Raw genomic sequence first — 18,902 nt, forward strand, 5'->3', positions numbered from 1 at the left:
CAAACTTCAGTTCCTCGCGACTGGCTGACCCTTCGGTGCCGGTGAAGCAGCGCCACCTGTCGGTCACAGCTGCGCCTGGCGAGGGCATACTTAACAGTGGTTCCCAGGGTGGGGTCCGCGGGGCCTCAAGGGTCCTGGAAATAATGATAATGACTTACTGTATGTCATTCCATTTGTCAAAGCTGGACCCAGGACTGTAGAAATACTGAGCTCATGAGTCCAAGTCAAAACCACACACATTTTGTTAAACATTTGTTTGGATTTTTATTAATGTTATTACCTATTCAAATATATTTCCTGTAACATTTATCATTATGAACATCTCTGTATCATTCTGGCTACAAATAAGAAATATTATTTATTTATTTTTAATCGGGTTAAAATAGTCATATTTCATTTTATTGCACCTTTAAAATATTCAAATCAGCCTATACATATGTGTCTATGACTTTGTGAAATGTTTTCAATGTTTTCATTTCAAAATATTAAGTCAGTACCCTTAATCGTGAAACTTTCTAAATATCCCATTTCCACACCTTACAAACACACAAATAAATGAGACCAACCAAAATAAGTGGTTTTCTTAGAAATAAAGAGAAAAATAAACTTCAATTGTGAAATAGTACAAAACTATAACCTCACCACTGACTATGCTTCCACCACCGCATCCTTATTTTTGTATAGATATACAAACAAACTACACGCAACTGCAGATGTGCTGGTTGGACAAAACTTATGAAGAATTTCGAGCATCAGTCAGTCACTTCTGAACATATTCTGAACATATAAGGGAAATGATGATGACTTCATACTTTTTGGGATTTAGTTGTTACTTTGTAAATTACATACCAACTCTTCATGCCTGCACTATACTTTGTGTAAAAAGTACGACAGAAGCACAAATATAATAACACTGAATTATACAACATTGTAAACCTGCAGAGATACTGAAATCCTCACATATTCCATTTGGTTGTGGTTCCATTCTTTAAAAAAAAAATGTTTTACTAGCCAAACACACTTTGGGCTGATTTGTGATGCTGAGATAGTTTCAATGACCTGACGCCAGCTTTAGAGGAAGTCAGCGGAAGGTTAAATGAGCAGACTGCTCTTCACTTCAGTGAGCAGCTTCATTCCACTCCGCAGAGCCTTAAGAGCCTAAACATAAAATGATCCTCATTTAATGATCTAAATCATAACATTCACTATCAGAGGAAAAGACAGATCTGACACATGAGAATAAATCAGTGTGTTTATTTTGTGTCTTAATAATTTAAGAGTGTTGAACAGTTGGGTTCGGTGCTCTTCTGGCGTGCGGTGCTGCACCATCGTGACCTTACGGTATCTGCTGTCGTGGTCTAAAGTCGGCCTCGCTCTTCGTCTTTGGACACACAGATAAACTACACATTATATTGATCCTGGTCTGCCATTGCCGCCCTGTTTGATCTATCGTCTGGGAGGCGTCTGTCTAAGGCACACATAGCTAAATAAGTAGAGGCCATATTCCCGCGAGGCCTCTTGGACAGAAATTAGCACCTCGCATCAGTTTTACACCAGTCACTATGGAGACCACAGCCTCTACATGCTTAATGAACAATCAGCAAACACTAAGGCCAACTAGGCGTAAGATTCATACTCTCACATTGAATCTAGGCTACACAGATCACAGACTGCTGTGCTCGGAAGCTGGTTATACTCTCATTATCCAGTCTGTGCACCAGTCCCACAGGCAGCGGCAGAGGTTAATCTGTTATAGTCCCTCTGTGGCAGTGGCCTGCAATGAGATGAGGCTAAGTGAGTCTGTTCTGGTCCTGTTGCTGATTTGGGCTACGGCGCTGTAGATCCCTCTTGTTCCCCTTTGTAGACTCGCAGAGTGGCCTTACACACAAACTGGAACTGACACTGAAACACACAACAAACAAAGTGTTACTAGCTGTTATACAACAAGAGTAGTACTGATTTAAATTTTACATTTTTCTTGTTAAATTACATAAAAAGAACAAGATCAACAATGAACTGATCCTACTAACAAGTATTGTCTATGAAACCGAGATCCTGGTAAACGCTTGTTTTTCTGTACTGTACTTTTTACTGCAGTTTGAGAAGCATTTTCTAAAGACTGCAGCACCGAGCTGTGTTTGGCTATTTTGTTTTTATCAACAGAGTGTGCAAGCTGCTCTGTTAGCTATATGCTAACATGCTGGTATTTAGCATGTATAATGTTCACAATTATCAATATCTTAGTTTAGCATGTTAGCATTACTAATTAGCACTAAACACAGAGCACAGCTGAGGCTGATGCGAATGTCTTTCATTTTGCAGATAGGCTACTCTAAACCAAAGTATAGAAAAACTAAATATTTGACCTAATGATGGCGCTATAAAAGTCCATTCGTCTCGAGGAAGACATAAATGCCTCGGCCAAATGTCACAGTAATCCATCTAACAGTTGTTCCAACATCTCACTCAAAATGTGAACTTAATGGTGGCACTAGAGGAAAAGTCAGAGAATTACAAAGGTCAGCGGGACTAGTTACCTTGAAATTGTGACTGTCTGTAAGCAATTTCATGGGAAATCAGTTGTTGAAATATTTCAGTCTGAACCAAAGTGGTTGACCGACCGACACTTCCATCCAGACAAGCATGCTGCTGGAACTAATCTCCATCTGTTCAGGAAGACTTTGATACGATTGAAAGCTCCAGAACAGCTACTGAGTGGTGAGATAGACTTGTCAACTGTGTATTTGTGACCAATTTTCAGTGTTTTACATTTTCTGCAGGAACCAACAGCCTTATGGCAGAGTGTAAGGAAGAGAGACTAACACATTGTAGTATGATGCCATCCTTATCTTTAAACATATGTCTTAACTTGTAGGTTTGTCCTCTGACTGAGTGTTTTCATCACAAAACATATGAGGGGAAACCTGGGGAAATGTTCCATTAGTACAAATACATCAGAGAGAAGAAGCCTCAGGGACTGGATTGCCTTTCAAAATAAGGGTTATAGTGCTGGCAGCAGTGGCCTTGAAGCAGGCACGCGACTGGAGGGTTGCCATATTTCCAGCACTACCTCCCATCAGAGCAATGAGTAACACTTTCCTCTCCCTCGTCAAATACCGCTGAGGTGCCACAGAACAAGGCTTCCGACCTCAGCCTGTCCGCTCCTCTGCCATCAGTATAAAACTGTTACAGCTACGTTTCTGTGAATTAATGAAGGTTAAAGATGACAGGACCCCGCAGTTGTCAAAAACATTGCCTACTTCACTGCACTAATTCTGGGCACAGTGAAGTGAAGTTTCCTCTCCCTTTACTTTTATAGAAACTGTTAACATTCAACAGATCTTTCAATTTTCCATAAGATGCAACCCCATTAAACAAAATGTCTGACATTTCAAACTAATTGCAGCGTGTCTAATTTAATATGAAAGCCCAACTGTTACTTTTTTAAATGAATACATGCTTGTGAACAGCCTTTATTGAGCCAATATAAAGCGTGTGGCTAAGCTGTTGGGCTAACTTGTAAAGGGTCCTCTTAAACTGCAACTTGCTGTACAAGCTTCAACATGATCTTTTACTTGCACTCTTCTGTCAACTGAGCATTTTAAAGAGCTCTTCTCAACCGACAATACTGTTCTCTGTGGTTATATCCCACCTTATGTCAAGCCAGATATTCCTATAAAACAAACTAAAACAAATTGCAAGTTTAACAAATCTTCGACCACATGTAGAAGACAAACCTGCTTGGCCTCATGATAATCAAAAGCTTCTCTCAAGCGACAGGTAACCAAGATAAATAATTGAATAAAGGAGAGAACAATCACTGTGGCAGAAATCCTTGTCCTGCTTCTCCGTACCGTGGTCTGAATCATCATGGCTCGCTGATCTCGCAATGTTTTGACAATGTCCAGTGGGAACACCGGCTTATCCTCATCCAACAAAGTCAGAGCCGTTTCCATGGTGATCAGAACACCTGTCCGTCCAATCCCAGCGCTAAAATTGAAAACAAAGAAAGAATTAAGTGTAGAGTAGAGGCAGGTACAGTATGTGTGTGTATGTGTGTGTGTGTCTGTGTGAGTGTGTTACCTGCAGTGTACCATAAGTGGCTCTTCACCTCTCCTCCTCTCCCTGACCGAGCTGATGAACAGCAGGAAGTCTGAAGGATCATCGGGTACGCCGTGGTCGGGCCACGCAACATATTGCAGGTGTGTGACTGCACGTTCCTCACCCCGCTGACACCCACACACCCACACACACACACACGTACACACACACGAAAAAGAAAGGAGGATAATCAGAGACATGTAACCTTTGGGAAATATATCACCCACATGAGACTAACTCTGCAGCTTTACAGGATTAAACACTGTATTAATACACAATATTCAGCATATGAGAAAACGGAGTGGAAACACAGAGCCGATCAGGAGAACAAACCTGCACATGACCAGGAGGCGACACTGAGATTAGGAAGTGGTGTGGGACACAGAAAGATGAAAACAGGTGGCGAGGAGAATGGCTGAGTTTAGAGTTTATAATAGTCATGTGGCCTGTGACTCCATGCAGGGATTAACTCGCTCCGCCAGAGGAACAGATGGGCTCACACAGCAGTATCTGTTTGAGCATGTGTGTGACTTCATATTTCATGCCTCCTTGAGCATTATCTGTTTATTTACCAATTTTCCGCAGAAGTCAATGTGGAAAACAGTTAATTTAATCAGATTATCTACCATATTAAGTGTTTTAAACTTCTTTTGATTAACCTCTCAGAAAGACTTGCCCACCTACAGACAGTTAATACACACCCACACGCACAGGCCCACCCAAACACACATACAGACCATGCCGCCCATACGGAGGCGACTGTATGTTTAGCTGTGGATAGATTGCTGCCCGTGGTGAACTCTGTTATGTGACATATGGGACAAATACGGCACATGTCAGTGCAAACATACAAATAGAAAAGCTCTGGGTTGTGTGACCATGATCATGCTTTGCTCAGGTTTCAAGTGGATTTGGGAGCAGGTGTGAACTTCAGGGCAACCAGAGTTGCAACTAATTATTTTTTATAATTGTATTTTTGCAGACTGTGGGATCTGGCTGAAACTTCTTGAAACACAATTATTAATATTATATTCCATTTCTGCCAATAGATTCTTCAAAATGCTACAAACTGTTCATAAAAAAGAAAAAGAAAGTAAAAGCCCATCATAGTCACTTACGTAAGAGCTCAAGCTGGTCTTGTTTTGTCTGACCAAATGTCCAAAACCCCGACATTTTGAATCTACTATGGCGTTAAAACAAGGAAAGGCAGCACATTTCCACATTAAAGTGATTTTGTACTATAAAAATAACGTAAATGATTTTTTGATCATCAAAATAGTTGCCAATCAATTCTCTGTCGATCAACTAATCACTTGCTACTGTACCTGGGTGTGTGTCAGAGTGAATTGCCGTGTCACATACGCCAGGTTACACTCCTCAGAGTGACACTTCACCCGCATGTGTCCGTAATCCTTCACTTCTGGCGGATGCGGCCAGTACTGGTGGCACTTGGTCTGAAAGTAATGACATCACCGACAAATTATATTACATGTGACATGAGTCATCAGTCAGGATACAGTGTACGACTGCATCAGCTGTGCTCTGTTCTCAAGAAATGCATATTCAACAGCATCGTATGTTCAACCCAGCAGTCTGATTCATCAGGTGCAGCATGTGAACTGATTGCCAGTGTGTGTGTGTGTGTGTATGTTTGTGACGTGTGATCGTCAAGTGGAGCGAAACTCACGACACTAGACAAACATCAGGAAATTATCAATTAATGAAAGCATTTGGTTACCAAGCAACAGCTGAGACAGAGACATCTTCATTCAACAAGACCTTGATATCTCGCTGCCTCTTTCTCTGTGTGAATGTGTCCTCACCCTCAAATCATTTCGCTTCTTGCCATTCTGCTCATGTTTTACATTTAGCTGCTCTCTACACTATGAAACCCTGTAATTACTTACAAATGTGCCAATTTATCCTTTTTGTGAGCAAACATCACCGCTGAACCTTGTAATTACAGTAATCCCATATCAAATTAAACATCATGTAATAATGTAATAGTAGTGCTGCAGTAATCACTGATATTGAGCTGTGTAATATCACGTGTTTCACCTTCTGTTTACTCTTTCACATTCCATTGTTAATGTGGCTGCTTAAGGTGTAAAAGTATGAACGCGTGTATACCCGTCCCCTCTCTGTCAGAGTTGTTAGCATGATGATGGTGTGTATCTGTTGCTCCCACACAGTCTGCCAAAAGTGAGTGCAGGTCTGTGGCAATGGGCCCTGAGCCGCAACATAACGTAAACACACACCAGACACTGGGGGCACCACCTGCGAGACAGACAAATACAACACACACACACACACACACACACACCACAGACGATTACATTAAATGTCAGACAGGGAAGAGACACTTCATATAGGTGATGCGCACCGTGATGTGGCTGCCGTTGATGTAGTCCTCTGAGCCCTGGAGCACCACTCTGGTGGCATCATCTGAAAGGAGAGCAGAGCAGCAGTGTGTGAGGGTCATAATAGAGCCTGAGAAGCACCACAGGCTCAACCAATTTAAACTCCATGAGGTGCTACAGCTGTGAGCTTTTAGATCAAGGTTAGAAAGATAACTAAGAGCAGCGGGAGGGCGAATAGCATTGCACAGACACACAGGTAATCAGAATAAGCAGCACTTACAAGGTAAAACATCCTTATATCGATTCTTCTCCATGTTCTCGGGGAGCCGAGCACAGTTTAGTGACAGACCAGGCTTCCTCCTGTATAAATTCTAGGAATTACAAGGATACAAACACACGCTTTGCACGTAAACACACACAGAAATATACATAAACAAAAACAAATTCCAGGCCGGTGACTGCATTTGTTATTATATTAGGGCCCTAAAACAGGCTCATTTTGATCCAAAATAACTGTGTTTGTGGGACAGATGAAAGCGTGCTTCAAAGAAAAGATGTATTTGGTGTGGTTTGGCTTATAAGTACCCTATTAAACACCAGTTCACTTTTAGCTCCCCCCTCCTTTGAAATACCTCAAAATGGAAACAGAGTGTGCCGGACTGTATTCCTCTCTCCAGCTGTCTCATCGATTCCTCCACTGTCGTGACCCGCTCCGACTGGCCAGTTGACAGCTTGTCTCCCTGTGATTGGCTGGTGAGCGTGAGGGCGGGATGTAACTGCAGCAGGGGTGCCACCCGGCCAGGACCTGGAATGCAAGGACGGTTCAAGGCTGTGATAAATATTCATAGAAATAAGAGTGTGCACTGTGATATCACATGCTGTTTCAGCAGTTTTGTCTCTCTGTTACGCAAACACACACACACACACACACACACACACACACACACACACACACACACACACACACACACACACACACACACACACACACACACACACACACACACACACACACACACACACACACACACACACACACACACACACACACACACACACACACACACACACACACACACACACACACACACACACACACACACACCTTTACGTCTGATGAGCAAGGCCAGCTCTCTGGAGTGCGACTCTCTGCTGGCTCGTATGAACATGACAACCTGATCATGTGTGTGTTCAGAAATGTCTCGGCCGTTGATGAGCACCAACAGGTCTCCCTCCAGGAGTTTGGGCTCACATCGACCTGCCTACAAACAACACACAGCTGACAACTCCACTCTAAATCTGTCTTTCAGTCTCGGGCTTAGAGCTAAACCAATATATATCGGCTGATATGAGTTTATTATACATCAGTGTCTAGGTTGGCAGATAAAGAACAAGAAATTGCAGTCCAGAAACGACAACATGTACTTTAGAAACAGTGTGCCCATTACATAGCTTGTCCACCGGAGAGCACTGTCAAAAAATGCCTGCTCAGGATTTATCAAAAATAAAATCTAGTACTTGCGAATCAAGATATATCATCGGCCGATATATCGTTATAGTATCTTTAAACTACCAAATATTTATATCTGTATAGGCCTTAAAAGTCCAGTGTCGTTCAGGCTATAGAAACGTTTTTTTTCCCATTTGTAGTACCAATTAATCGACTTATCGTCAAATATAGTGGAAAATGTTTACAATATCGTAAAGCCAAAAGTGACATTTTGTCCGACTTATTGTTACAGCTCTTTTTCATATCTCTTTTTCATATCTATTCATCAATCCATATTGTGTTTACATTTCATCACAACGTTATTTTATTACCACCTGGAGAAGTCACGCTTTCAAAACACAAACACACCCGAGTTGGTTCTTACCGGAGAGTCGGGTTTAACGTGGGATATGGCCAGAGGCATCTTCTGGTCCACTCCACCCTAGGAGGAGTTGGGAAATTAAATGGAGCAAAAGCGGAGGAGTGACAACAGAAACGTAATGTGTGTAAATAACATAAAACATGTGTAAGAGAGAGACCCACTTTAACATTGAAGCCAAACTTGCCGTCATGATCGGGGGTAATACATATGAGCATTAAGTCCCCATCGCCGAGAACTCCCTGCATACACACAAGTATTCAGAATCAATGAAGACAGTGATGGATATACAGTAAAACACTTTTTTTTAGAGTTGATGGTGACATAACGGACCTTATCGTAGTGGTGTGAGCTGTGGTCACCATCCTCCTCCCCTATACTGTCGTCAATTCGTAACAAAGCCTCGTCCGTCACCTGGCTGTAAGAGAAAGAGAGGAAATATAGTTTTTTCAACCTAATTTGCAGGTTAACAGATGACTTTCAGATGTGATACAATTCTGACTAATCTCATGTCATAATATTTGTATACACATGTTTGGCCTGCTTGACTTACTTGACTATTTGGTGTTCTACATGATAAATTGCATACCGGTTATCACAAATGTAACAACGTTAACTAGCTAAATTTGATATCAACAGCTGTCACTAATGCTGGAATTACAATTGCATCTTACGATACATAAATTGCACTAAATCCGATTACAATATCGGTGTGAAAATGATTAAACTTTCAGTCCTATTATATCATCGTATCCCAATGAATTGAAAGAGAGTTTAAGAGTGTCTCAGAAGTAGACACATTTCTCTAACTCATACTTACTGATGCGGAGAAGTGTCTCCCTCACTGTCCTTGCTGCTGCTCACAGACGCCCTGTATGTGTAGAAGACGTCCTCCCCCTCCGACATGTCATTCATGTCATTGGTCAGTTCAACTGAGGACGGGCGAGGTTTACGGATGCCATGGCGAACTCGAGGACTTCGCCTGTCGAAGAGATAAATCAGAAAAACCCAGATACGTGTACGATTTTATCCAATGATACAATCGGAGTTCAAAAAAAGGAAAAGAGGGACTGCATGGATGTTTTGACTGCAGCTGAGAACATAACGTTGTGGTTGATCCTGCAGGTCGTACCAGTTGGGGGTGTTTGGGGGCGATCTAGAGGGCAGGCTCTTGGTTTCGAGGTACTCCGATGAAATCGACCTCATCAGGACTGGGTTCCACACCATCCCCCCCACAACACGCTGGCACACTGGACCACTGCGAATAGGAAGGGGAATTAAATGTTTCAGTGTTCATGAAAATAATATGAATGCAAATATATATGTACAGGCAATACTCACCTCTCAGTTTTACTGTGGCCAAGTCCCAGGTGTTGTGTTATCAACTTTCTGTAGGACTGAACTGTACTGTTGTTGTGATTGGGGCTCCTGACTGACCGGTTGGAGCAGAAGAAGGAGTGATGATCCACACTGGACCTCCACAGGTTCTTACAGGTCTTGGGACATGGCAGAACCATAGACACCTCACAATCCTGGGTCTCCCCCTGCAAAATAGAGATTGTTTTATAATGCTTTATACTGTTGGAGTTCTTTGCAACTATAAATATTCAAGGTCACATCTCTTCTCTTCTTCCCACATTTTGTATGAATGATTTATTACTTGTCATGTCGGATAAAAGAAGTTCAGACTGGGCCAGTTGATGAAGTCTAAACTCCTGCTCCAACGCTATTTGTATTCTATACTTAACCCCTATTGGTGTCCTGATGATATTTGAAGAAAGCACTGGCATCAGACAGAGTTCAATGCAATAGAGTTTACTCTTCAAGCAAATAATTATACCCGAGGTGCTCTCTGGAGAGGAACTGATTCATCTTTACACGGTGTTATATAGTGTGGCGGACATCGCCTTTGATCTTTTAAGCTCTTTCTCCTTTTTCTCGGATACTTCCAATATTTTTTTAATTCAACCCAGTATATCACAGAGTGTGTCACTTTTCCCTGATGTCCGTATGGTTGTATGCGTGTACCAGTTTGTCATAGTCAGCTCTTTCCCCCGAGTAACATCTTTCTAGTGGGAGTTGAAAGACTTCTCCTGTTGCGCCCGGCGCAGCTCACTCCTTCTATCACAGCCCAAGCAGCCTTGCCCCGTCATGGCCATCACAGCCTTTCTACACACCTGCTACGACTCTTAGTAGTTTTTTTACAAGACACTTTGATCCTTACTCAATAAAACAGGCTATATGTTAAACCATTTAACCACTAGTTCTCAGTACGCCAATGTCATATATGTGAGTTTTAAACATTTAGATTTAATTAATGGTGCTATTATGATTAATCAAACTCCAACAGTTAGACACATAACATGTGGATCTGAAACATTCAACCAATGCTATACTCTATGTAGACCATGTGAAATGTTGTTGAAAAGGAAAGTGTATACATTCTTATGTCCTAAATGTTGCTATAATTTCAGCTGACTATACAAGCTAATAAAAAATGGTGTTGACTCCAAACGTTCAATGGAGTCGTCAGCCAGGTGTGTAGAGCAATAAAAATCAGCAATGTGTTCCAAGCTATAAAGAATAAATCAATGATAGAGTGACTCACATGTTTCCGTTTCAGATGTATAAGAAAGCGTTTCCTCTTGAATGAAATCTTGATGATGTTTCCCCTACATGTGAAGAATGCAATTGGTTGAAGGAAAAAAAGAAATACAAGAACAAAGAAATGTAATTAACGTTGTCATCACTCACCAGGGGAAGAAACTGGAGCAAATCATATTGCAGAATATTGCAACACCACTGGAGGCCAAACCCACCTTCAGAGGGGCGTCATTGGTGTCCTGGGAGACGATGAGGGAATGACAAAGAAAGTTATACATGAGGGGAATAAAGAGGAATTACATGAAGGTTTATGCGAGGGAGTCTCTCTACCATGGCAGCATGCAGCTCCACCCCATACAGCTCCAGCGTCCGAGCTGTGTTGAGGAAACACAGCTCGGCCTCGCTCTGCTTCAGCCCCCTGGGAACACACACACATACACAGAGTCACAAACACAGAGTCACATACATAGAGTCATATACACAGTCACAAACACATACAGAGTCACCAACACAGAGTCACATACACAGAGTCACAAACACAGAGTCACAAACAGTCAAATACACAGTGACAAACACAGAGTCACATACAGAGTCACATATACAGAGTAACATACATAGTCACAAACACATACACAGAGTCACAAACACAGAGTCACATACACAGAGTCACAAACACAGAGTCACAAACACAGAGTCACAAATCCAGAGTCACAGTCAGATACACAGAGTCACAAACACAGAGTCACAAACAGTCACATACAGAGTCATAAACACAGAGTCACAAACACAGAGTCACAAACAGTCACATACAGAGTCATAAACACAGAGTCACAAACACAGAGTCACAAACAGTCAAATACACAGTGACAAACACAGAGTCACATACAGAGTCACATATACAGAGTAACATACATAGTCACAAACACATACACAGAGTCACAAACACAGAGTCACATACACAGAGTCACAAACACAGAGTCACAAACACAGAGTCACAAACACAGAGTCACAAACAGTCACATACAGAGTCATAAACACAGAGTCACAAACACAGAGTCACATACATAGTCACAAACACATACACAGAGTCACATACACAGAGTCACAATCACATAGTCACATACACAGAGTCACAAACACAGTCACATACACAGAGTCACAAACACAGTCACATACATAGTCACAAACACAGTCACATACACAGAGTCACAAACACAGTCACATACACAGAGTCACAAACACAGTCACATACATAGTCACAAACACAGTCACATACACAGAGTCACAAACACAGTCACATACACAGAGTCACAAACACAGTCACACACACATAGTCACAAACACATACACAGAGTCACATACACAGAGTCACAATCACACAGTCACATACACAGAGTCACAAACACAGTCACATACACAGAGTCACAAACACAGTCACATACATAGTCACAAACACAGTCACATACACAGAGTCACAAACACAGTCACATACACAGAGTCACAAACACAGTCACATACACAGAGTCACAAACACAGTCACATACATAGTCACAAACACAGTCACATACACAGAGTCACAAACACAGTCACATACACAGAGTCACAAACACATACACACACATAGTCACAAACACAGTCACATACACAGAGTCACAAACACAGTCACATACACAGAGTCACAAACACAGTCACACACACATAGTCACAAACACATACACAGAGTCACATACACAGAGTCACAATCACATAGTCACATACACAGAGTCACAAACACAGTCACATACACAGAGTCACAAACACAGTCACATACACAGAGTCACAAACACATACACACACATAGTCACAAACACAGTCACATACACAGAGTCACAAACACAGTCACATACACAGAGTCACAAACACAGTCACACACACATAGTCACAAACACAGAGTCACATACACAGGCTCACAAACACAAAGTCACATACACAGGGTCCCATACACAGTCACAAACACAGAGTCACATTACATCACCAGGAACCAACTGCACAACAAACTTGTTTTTTGTCGGTGCAAATAAATATATATAATGAAACTGCCTGTATTACTTGTGCTGTGGATGAAGATCCTCCACTCTAGACAGGAAGTCTTCATCCTGCTCAGGAATGAAGTAGCATTTGGAGAGATAACTGGGGAGTCGAGCTGGACAGTGATCTCCCATCTCCGCTGCAGGCGATGGAAAGAGACACTGAGCATTGACTAATCACCAGATGCAGACATTCACCAGTGACATCTGGGGTACTGTAAGAGAGCTGCTGCTCATTGACAGCATCCTCAACAGGACTAATTACTCACTCAGTTATTATAAAGCCATTAATCATTTGCTTCTCAAGGAAGAGATAGGACTTACACTGCACGGCGTAAGAGGCCAACACTACAGCTGCACTCAGCGGGCACTGCAACCTGCAATCACACTCCCATGATTACACATTGTATTGGCTAAACACATACTGTGCACAGGGGGGGAGGAGCAGCTGAGTTTGTGTGTTACTAACCGTCCTTCTCTAATGTCACTCCTGATCTGGAGGAAGTACAGGTGCCTGCAGGTACGAGACAAGAGGAACTTTACAAACCCACGCCTTCATTTCTATTCATATTCCCAACCGAAAAAGGACCTTTGTGAGTCAAACAACTTCTCCAGATCAATATTTTTTGATATATGTTACAAAAACACACATAACTGAGAGGCACATATACACACCTTGTCTGTTCATGCTGCAGAGCGTTAGGATCAGACATGAAGAATCGTACTCTGAAGTTCATATAAAAGGGAGACGCAAGACCTGTAAAGAAACAGTATATATCTATAGTTGCAGGGCCACCTTAATACTCTGCTCTTCTACACCCCCTATCTATAAATGTATTGTAATATATATTTCAAAACAAAAATATACTTGTCTGGAAAAATAACCATAAAAAAACACTGGAGCGAGAAAAGGACAGATACCTTTTATCTGCTTCTTCAAGGGTTTTTCAGGCTCCAACCATCTCTGAGAGAAAGAAATTAATTAAGCATAATGGCTAACGGGCAAAAAGAAAATCATTTATGGAAGCATACCCTGTGGTTATCATCGTCTAAACAGCAATCAGCGAGTAAAATATGTTACATTCCCAGCCCAAATGTTCAGCAGATAAACAGTGAGCTCACAGGAGAGTGTGTGTTGGCTGCGACTGAGGCGATGGCTGAGCTGGATTCTCTGATCTGCAGACTGAAGAGCTGCCTCTCCTGCAGGCCCAGGTGGTCGCATACTTGGTCCAACAAAACCACACCTTCATCCTGCTTCTAAAAGATGGAAACAACAAACAAACATTAATATCAGCCAAAGCTTTGACTGACATTTACCCGTTGCTCATATGTACATAAACACTGTACAAAACACTGTGTTTATGTTGCAGTTGGCCCTCATATATAGATAGGATACTTTGATTTGTTTATTTTAAATATTAAAATTGGTTGAATATTAGACAAAAACAATTAATAATGCATATATCCAGGTGAAAAACACTTTGTGGTTTAACTATTAATCACTCTGGAGGAAAAACATGCACCTCATCTGAATTTTTTCTCCACACTTTTTGTTATATGAAGCACATTCACATAACAAGAGGACTGTATTTATTGTAAACCGTGGCAAACAGTGAGTTCTTGCAGCAGGAAACACAACCATTTTTGATGTGCGTGTGGACACACAATCCGGGTTGACGATCTGTTTAAATGGGCCATACATCCCCCAGAAATGTGTTCTTTTTCAGTGAAAAGCTGTAAAAAAATAAAACACTAAGTCTTCTCTTAACGCAAGAGACACAGGAATCGTGACGAAGACTTTAATATTGCAAACAACCGCAACGCTCTCTGCACACATAAAGATGCTGCACAGCTGCTGTCCTAGAAAGCAGTATTTGTGATTGCCTGCATGTGTTTGTGTTTATGCTTGTCAATGTGTCTGGGTAAACTGCGGTCAGGTAGCGTACGACATGGACGCTGACAATGTTAAAGGCTTATTTTAAGTGTGACGAGCTCATGAAGTTGCAGTTGGTGAGCGGGACTTAAAATCAAGGTCACAGAGTTAAACAAGAGAGGTGCATCAATGGTAATATGAAAGAGTCGGTCACTGTATCACTCACTGACATTATGATTATTAGGAGAGCACAGAGACATATTGGAATAGCATATGATCTCTTCAATGACAGACAGGAAACAGTGTGTGTGTGTGTGTGTGTGTGTGTGTGTGTGTGTGTGTGTGTGTGTGTGTGTGTGTGTGTGTGTGTGTGTGTGTGCGCGTGTGTGTGTGTGTGTGTTACGCACGCTGACTCTGAAGGTCTCGATAGTGCCATCCAGTAGCTGAACTAGGCAAAGCAAGTCCGGTTTTGGCATGTCTGTTACCACGGTAACTCTGCCTCCCTCTCAAGACAAAAACCCTGCCCTCAGCTCGTCACTGAATGGGGACCTGGAAACACACACGCATACACAACCACAAAAACAGTGTGAGATGTTTCCAGGCTGTTGTCTTCAAATGCACCCCCCTCAGAATGGCATTGTGTGATGAGTAATATACTGTATGTGCTGTATGGAGCACCGGCTGCAGTGAGTAATGCAGTGTGAATGCGAAGGAGTGACTGTGTGTGTGTGTGTGTATGTAATTACTTATTATTTTAGCCTGGGTCTGAACATGTCTCTTTCCCTCTCCCTGCTGCTCTCCCTGCTGTGTCTCCGCCTTACACAGCTGAATGATAAGAATGTTAAACATTTTCTCAGTTGAACACGCCCATCAACACCACACTAAGACTGATCTCAGACCAGCCTTTGGGACAAATGGACGCAGCAGGACCCACACTTACATGCACTACTACTACATGCTCAAAGCTAATAAGTTACCCCGTCTTTGACAATACCTAAAAGTGTGTGTGCGTGTGTGTGTGCGTGTGTATGCTTATATGTGCATGCAAGTTTGTGCACGTACATGTGTCCGGTCTTGGTTTGCAAGTGAATGATTAATGGGACCAGACCAACCTGTCACACTGATTCTGAAAAGGCACACAGTGTTTGAGTTAATGTTTGAACACAGTGACACACTCTGCATATATTAAAAGCGAGATGTTCCCAGTTCGCTGACTTGTTTTCCATAATAACATCTCTCACGGGCAGGGCTCTAATGAATTTACAAGTGAATGCTACATTTAAAAACATCATCGTGATGTGGAGACGTATGACCTCACTGGGTGTTTCGCATCTGACATCTATGTCTGATATCATCCGGGTTGTAACATACAGATTAAGAAATAAACGGGTTATCTGACGTGATGATGCTTTTACACACATTGTCTGCCATCAACGCATCTCTACAAGTTGAACGTGTACACTGTAGGACATAAATACACCTAGCATTGATGGCCTCTGCGCTTCACCAAAGTGTGTCCACATACCAATGAACCAGAAATCCGTGTAATAGGCACATATTTATATTGTCCGACTGTCAGTCTGTCGATAATGGACTCTGCTGCGACCTCGCTGTACTTTGACCCACTGCGCCAACAAGGAACCGGTTGACAACCTGAGGTTTTCTACAGCTAACCTCCACCCAAAAGGAGGAACACTTCACTGGCAAACTTTTCCTCCAACCACAGCGACTACTCGTAACAACAACTTGACCAAGTGTCTGCTTTTTGGGAAGAGAATGTTTTAAAAAACCAACAAACAAAAAAAGATTTGTGTACCTCAGTCGTCCCGCTTCAGAGACGGGTCATATTCCTCGGGACGGGGCGCGTCGGAAGAGCCAGGTATAGTTAGGTAAATATCCGGGACAAGTTTCTCATCCCTGGCTGCGCGGACTGCGCGCGGCACCCGCCCCTTCACCGCGCGCGCAACCGATGTAGGGGGCGCGCGCGCAAAGCACAGGAAATATATGCAGGGCGATACAAAAAACCAAAACATGGCAAGTAAAGGTCGTGCACTGACAATGCATCTTAAAGAATATAAGTGTTAGGAAAATGTACTTGAAATGTGTACAATGATCCAGAGAAATTGCCCCTGAGAGTTACTATGCTATTATATATATATAATTAGATTATTAAAACGCATGCATTAATGTAAACGCAACATGTTATTGTTTTAGTTGGTTGAGGTGGACCACATTTTTCGTATAATAATCACCTATAAAACTGATGCATATAATCTTAATGGATTCATCTCCTAGTTATTTTCTCCAGTTATGGATAGATTGTTTTGTTTGTAAAAAGTCAAAAGACCCAGCAAAATGGAAGTAACAATTTCCCAGGTCTTAAATTGAAACCTTCACAATGCTTGTTTGGTCCAACCAACAGTCCAAAACTCAAAACCATTAAGAATAAATTCAAGTTATTACAATAGGCTTAAGGGAAAAGAACAAACTCTCAAATATTGTCACACCTGTATGTCAAGTTGGTTTTTTGTCCTGTCTCCATGTTTGTTTTGTGACTTCCTGTTTTATTTTGGAAATGAACTCTCCTCTCGTTTCAGGTTCCTTGCCCTTCCTCATGTGTCACCAGTCTGATTGTCTTCCATGATTCCTGATTGTGTCCACCTGTTTCCCCACTTCCCTCATGTGTACTTATAGTCTGTGTCTCCCCTTGTCCTGTGCCTGTGTGTCTGATCCTTCGTCCTGCACACACGCCATGTCATAGTCAAGTCCAGGTTTCTGTATTTTCTAGGCCGAACTTAGATTTAGATTATTGTTTTGTTCCCGTTCATCCCTCTTCGGAGGAGTTATTCTTTTCCAGGATTTTTTCCCTGTGATTTTTTGTTAACGAATACATAAACTGTTAGTTAAACCTCCTCTCTGTGTCCGAGGCCTCCTCCACAGTTCCCGCTCCGTGACAAATATGAGAAACCGAAATCATGAAATGTTTCTCATTTTTGCACAGGTAATCTCTTAAACAATTATCTTAACAGTTGACAATTATTTTTCTATTTTTTTTCTATATTTGTTCAGCAGTAGCTATACTGTTCTGTTTATTAATCTATAATAACAAATATATATTTTGATATGTATATAGTAAAATATTAACTTGTAAATAATTATATTTAAAGTTTTTTAATAATAATAAACACAATATTTGCCTCTGAATAGTGTAGAAATATAAAGTGAGAGTGAAAGAAAATTTGAAAGAGAAGTACAAGTATCCCACATATACACAGTACTAAATGTCCTTTAATGATTATTGCTGTTATTTGTATTTATAATTATTTTAATAATGATTACTTTATCATACAATGTTTACCTGCATTTATGGTATTAATCAAAGTCAGATCAGAGAGATGCAACTAACTATTATTTACATAATTTTGTCTATGAAGAGAAAAATGCCCAGCACATGTTCTCACAGATCAAGGTGATGATGTCAAATTACTCTAATTGTCCAGTGAAACAGTGCAAATCCCAAAGAGTTGTAAACCCTCACAATTGAGATGCTGGAACTTGAGACATTATCAAAAAATATTGCAGATTAAATCAATTATTAACTGTTATTCTGTTGTTGCTCTCAAAGGTAAGTACTTAAATAGGTGTTGGATCCTGCTCTCTTCTTTTGGGTGACCCACTTCAAAATTCTGTGAATTACTTTTAAGCTTCAAATCAAGAGAAGCCACAGAACAATGTTTAAATGTCTAATGCTAAACTGACAAATACCCATTGAAAAATAAAGTAAGTCTGTAAAGAAATGTTCTGCTTTCCTGTCTCCATCTACAGGACAGAAGAAGTACTGCTGTCACGTGTGTTGAGCATGAAGAATGAATATGAAAGCTATTGTATAAAATAACTTGATGAATAAAACACACCCAATAACTCATATAATCTGTAACACCCATGTTGAAGGCATTTATGGAGGTCATTTATTTTATTGAGAATGAGATAATGCAGGAAAGAGAGGATGAAGGCTGAAGATAATGGAGCT

At 41.3% G+C, this 18,902-nt stretch overlaps 1 protein-coding gene across 2 annotated transcripts; it reads right to left on the reverse strand.

Annotated features, from left to right (window-relative positions):
- Positions 1-1,234: 1,234 nt before the first annotated feature.
- ptpn3 (protein tyrosine phosphatase non-receptor type 3) lies at positions 1,235-16,832 on the reverse strand. 2 transcript variants are annotated; one of them, XM_034553541.1, is made up of 27 exons: positions 16,689-16,744; positions 15,935-15,998; positions 15,280-15,421; positions 14,122-14,256; positions 13,921-13,963; positions 13,675-13,756; positions 13,469-13,513; positions 13,324-13,376; positions 13,022-13,139; positions 11,264-11,351; positions 11,084-11,172; positions 10,938-11,001; positions 9,671-9,873; positions 9,462-9,587; positions 9,150-9,311; positions 8,663-8,747; positions 8,494-8,571; positions 8,336-8,392; positions 7,567-7,723; positions 7,094-7,266; positions 6,742-6,832; positions 6,485-6,546; positions 6,232-6,378; positions 5,427-5,555; positions 4,084-4,229; positions 3,855-3,990; positions 1,235-1,902 (listed from the first exon to the last, which is right to left on the reverse strand). In XM_034553541.1, the coding sequence occupies exons 3-27, from the start codon at positions 15,346-15,348 to the stop codon at positions 1,828-1,830; spliced, it is 2,613 nt and encodes an 870-aa protein (XP_034409432.1). In that variant the 5' UTR covers positions 15,349-15,421; positions 15,935-15,998; positions 16,689-16,744; the 3' UTR covers positions 1,235-1,827. The 2 variants fall into 2 exon arrangements, with proteins under 2 accessions (XP_034409432.1, XP_034409431.1); XM_034553540.1 differs by lacking the exon at positions 15,935-15,998 and having other exon boundaries at positions 16,689-16,832.
- Between the last annotated feature and the right edge of the window lie 2,070 nt (positions 16,833-18,902).

Source organism: Cyclopterus lumpus, chromosome 16, assembly GCF_009769545.1.
Source record: "Cyclopterus lumpus isolate fCycLum1 chromosome 16, fCycLum1.pri, whole genome shotgun sequence".
In the NCBI taxonomy this organism is placed as follows: domain Eukaryota; kingdom Metazoa; phylum Chordata; class Actinopteri; order Perciformes; family Cyclopteridae; genus Cyclopterus; species Cyclopterus lumpus.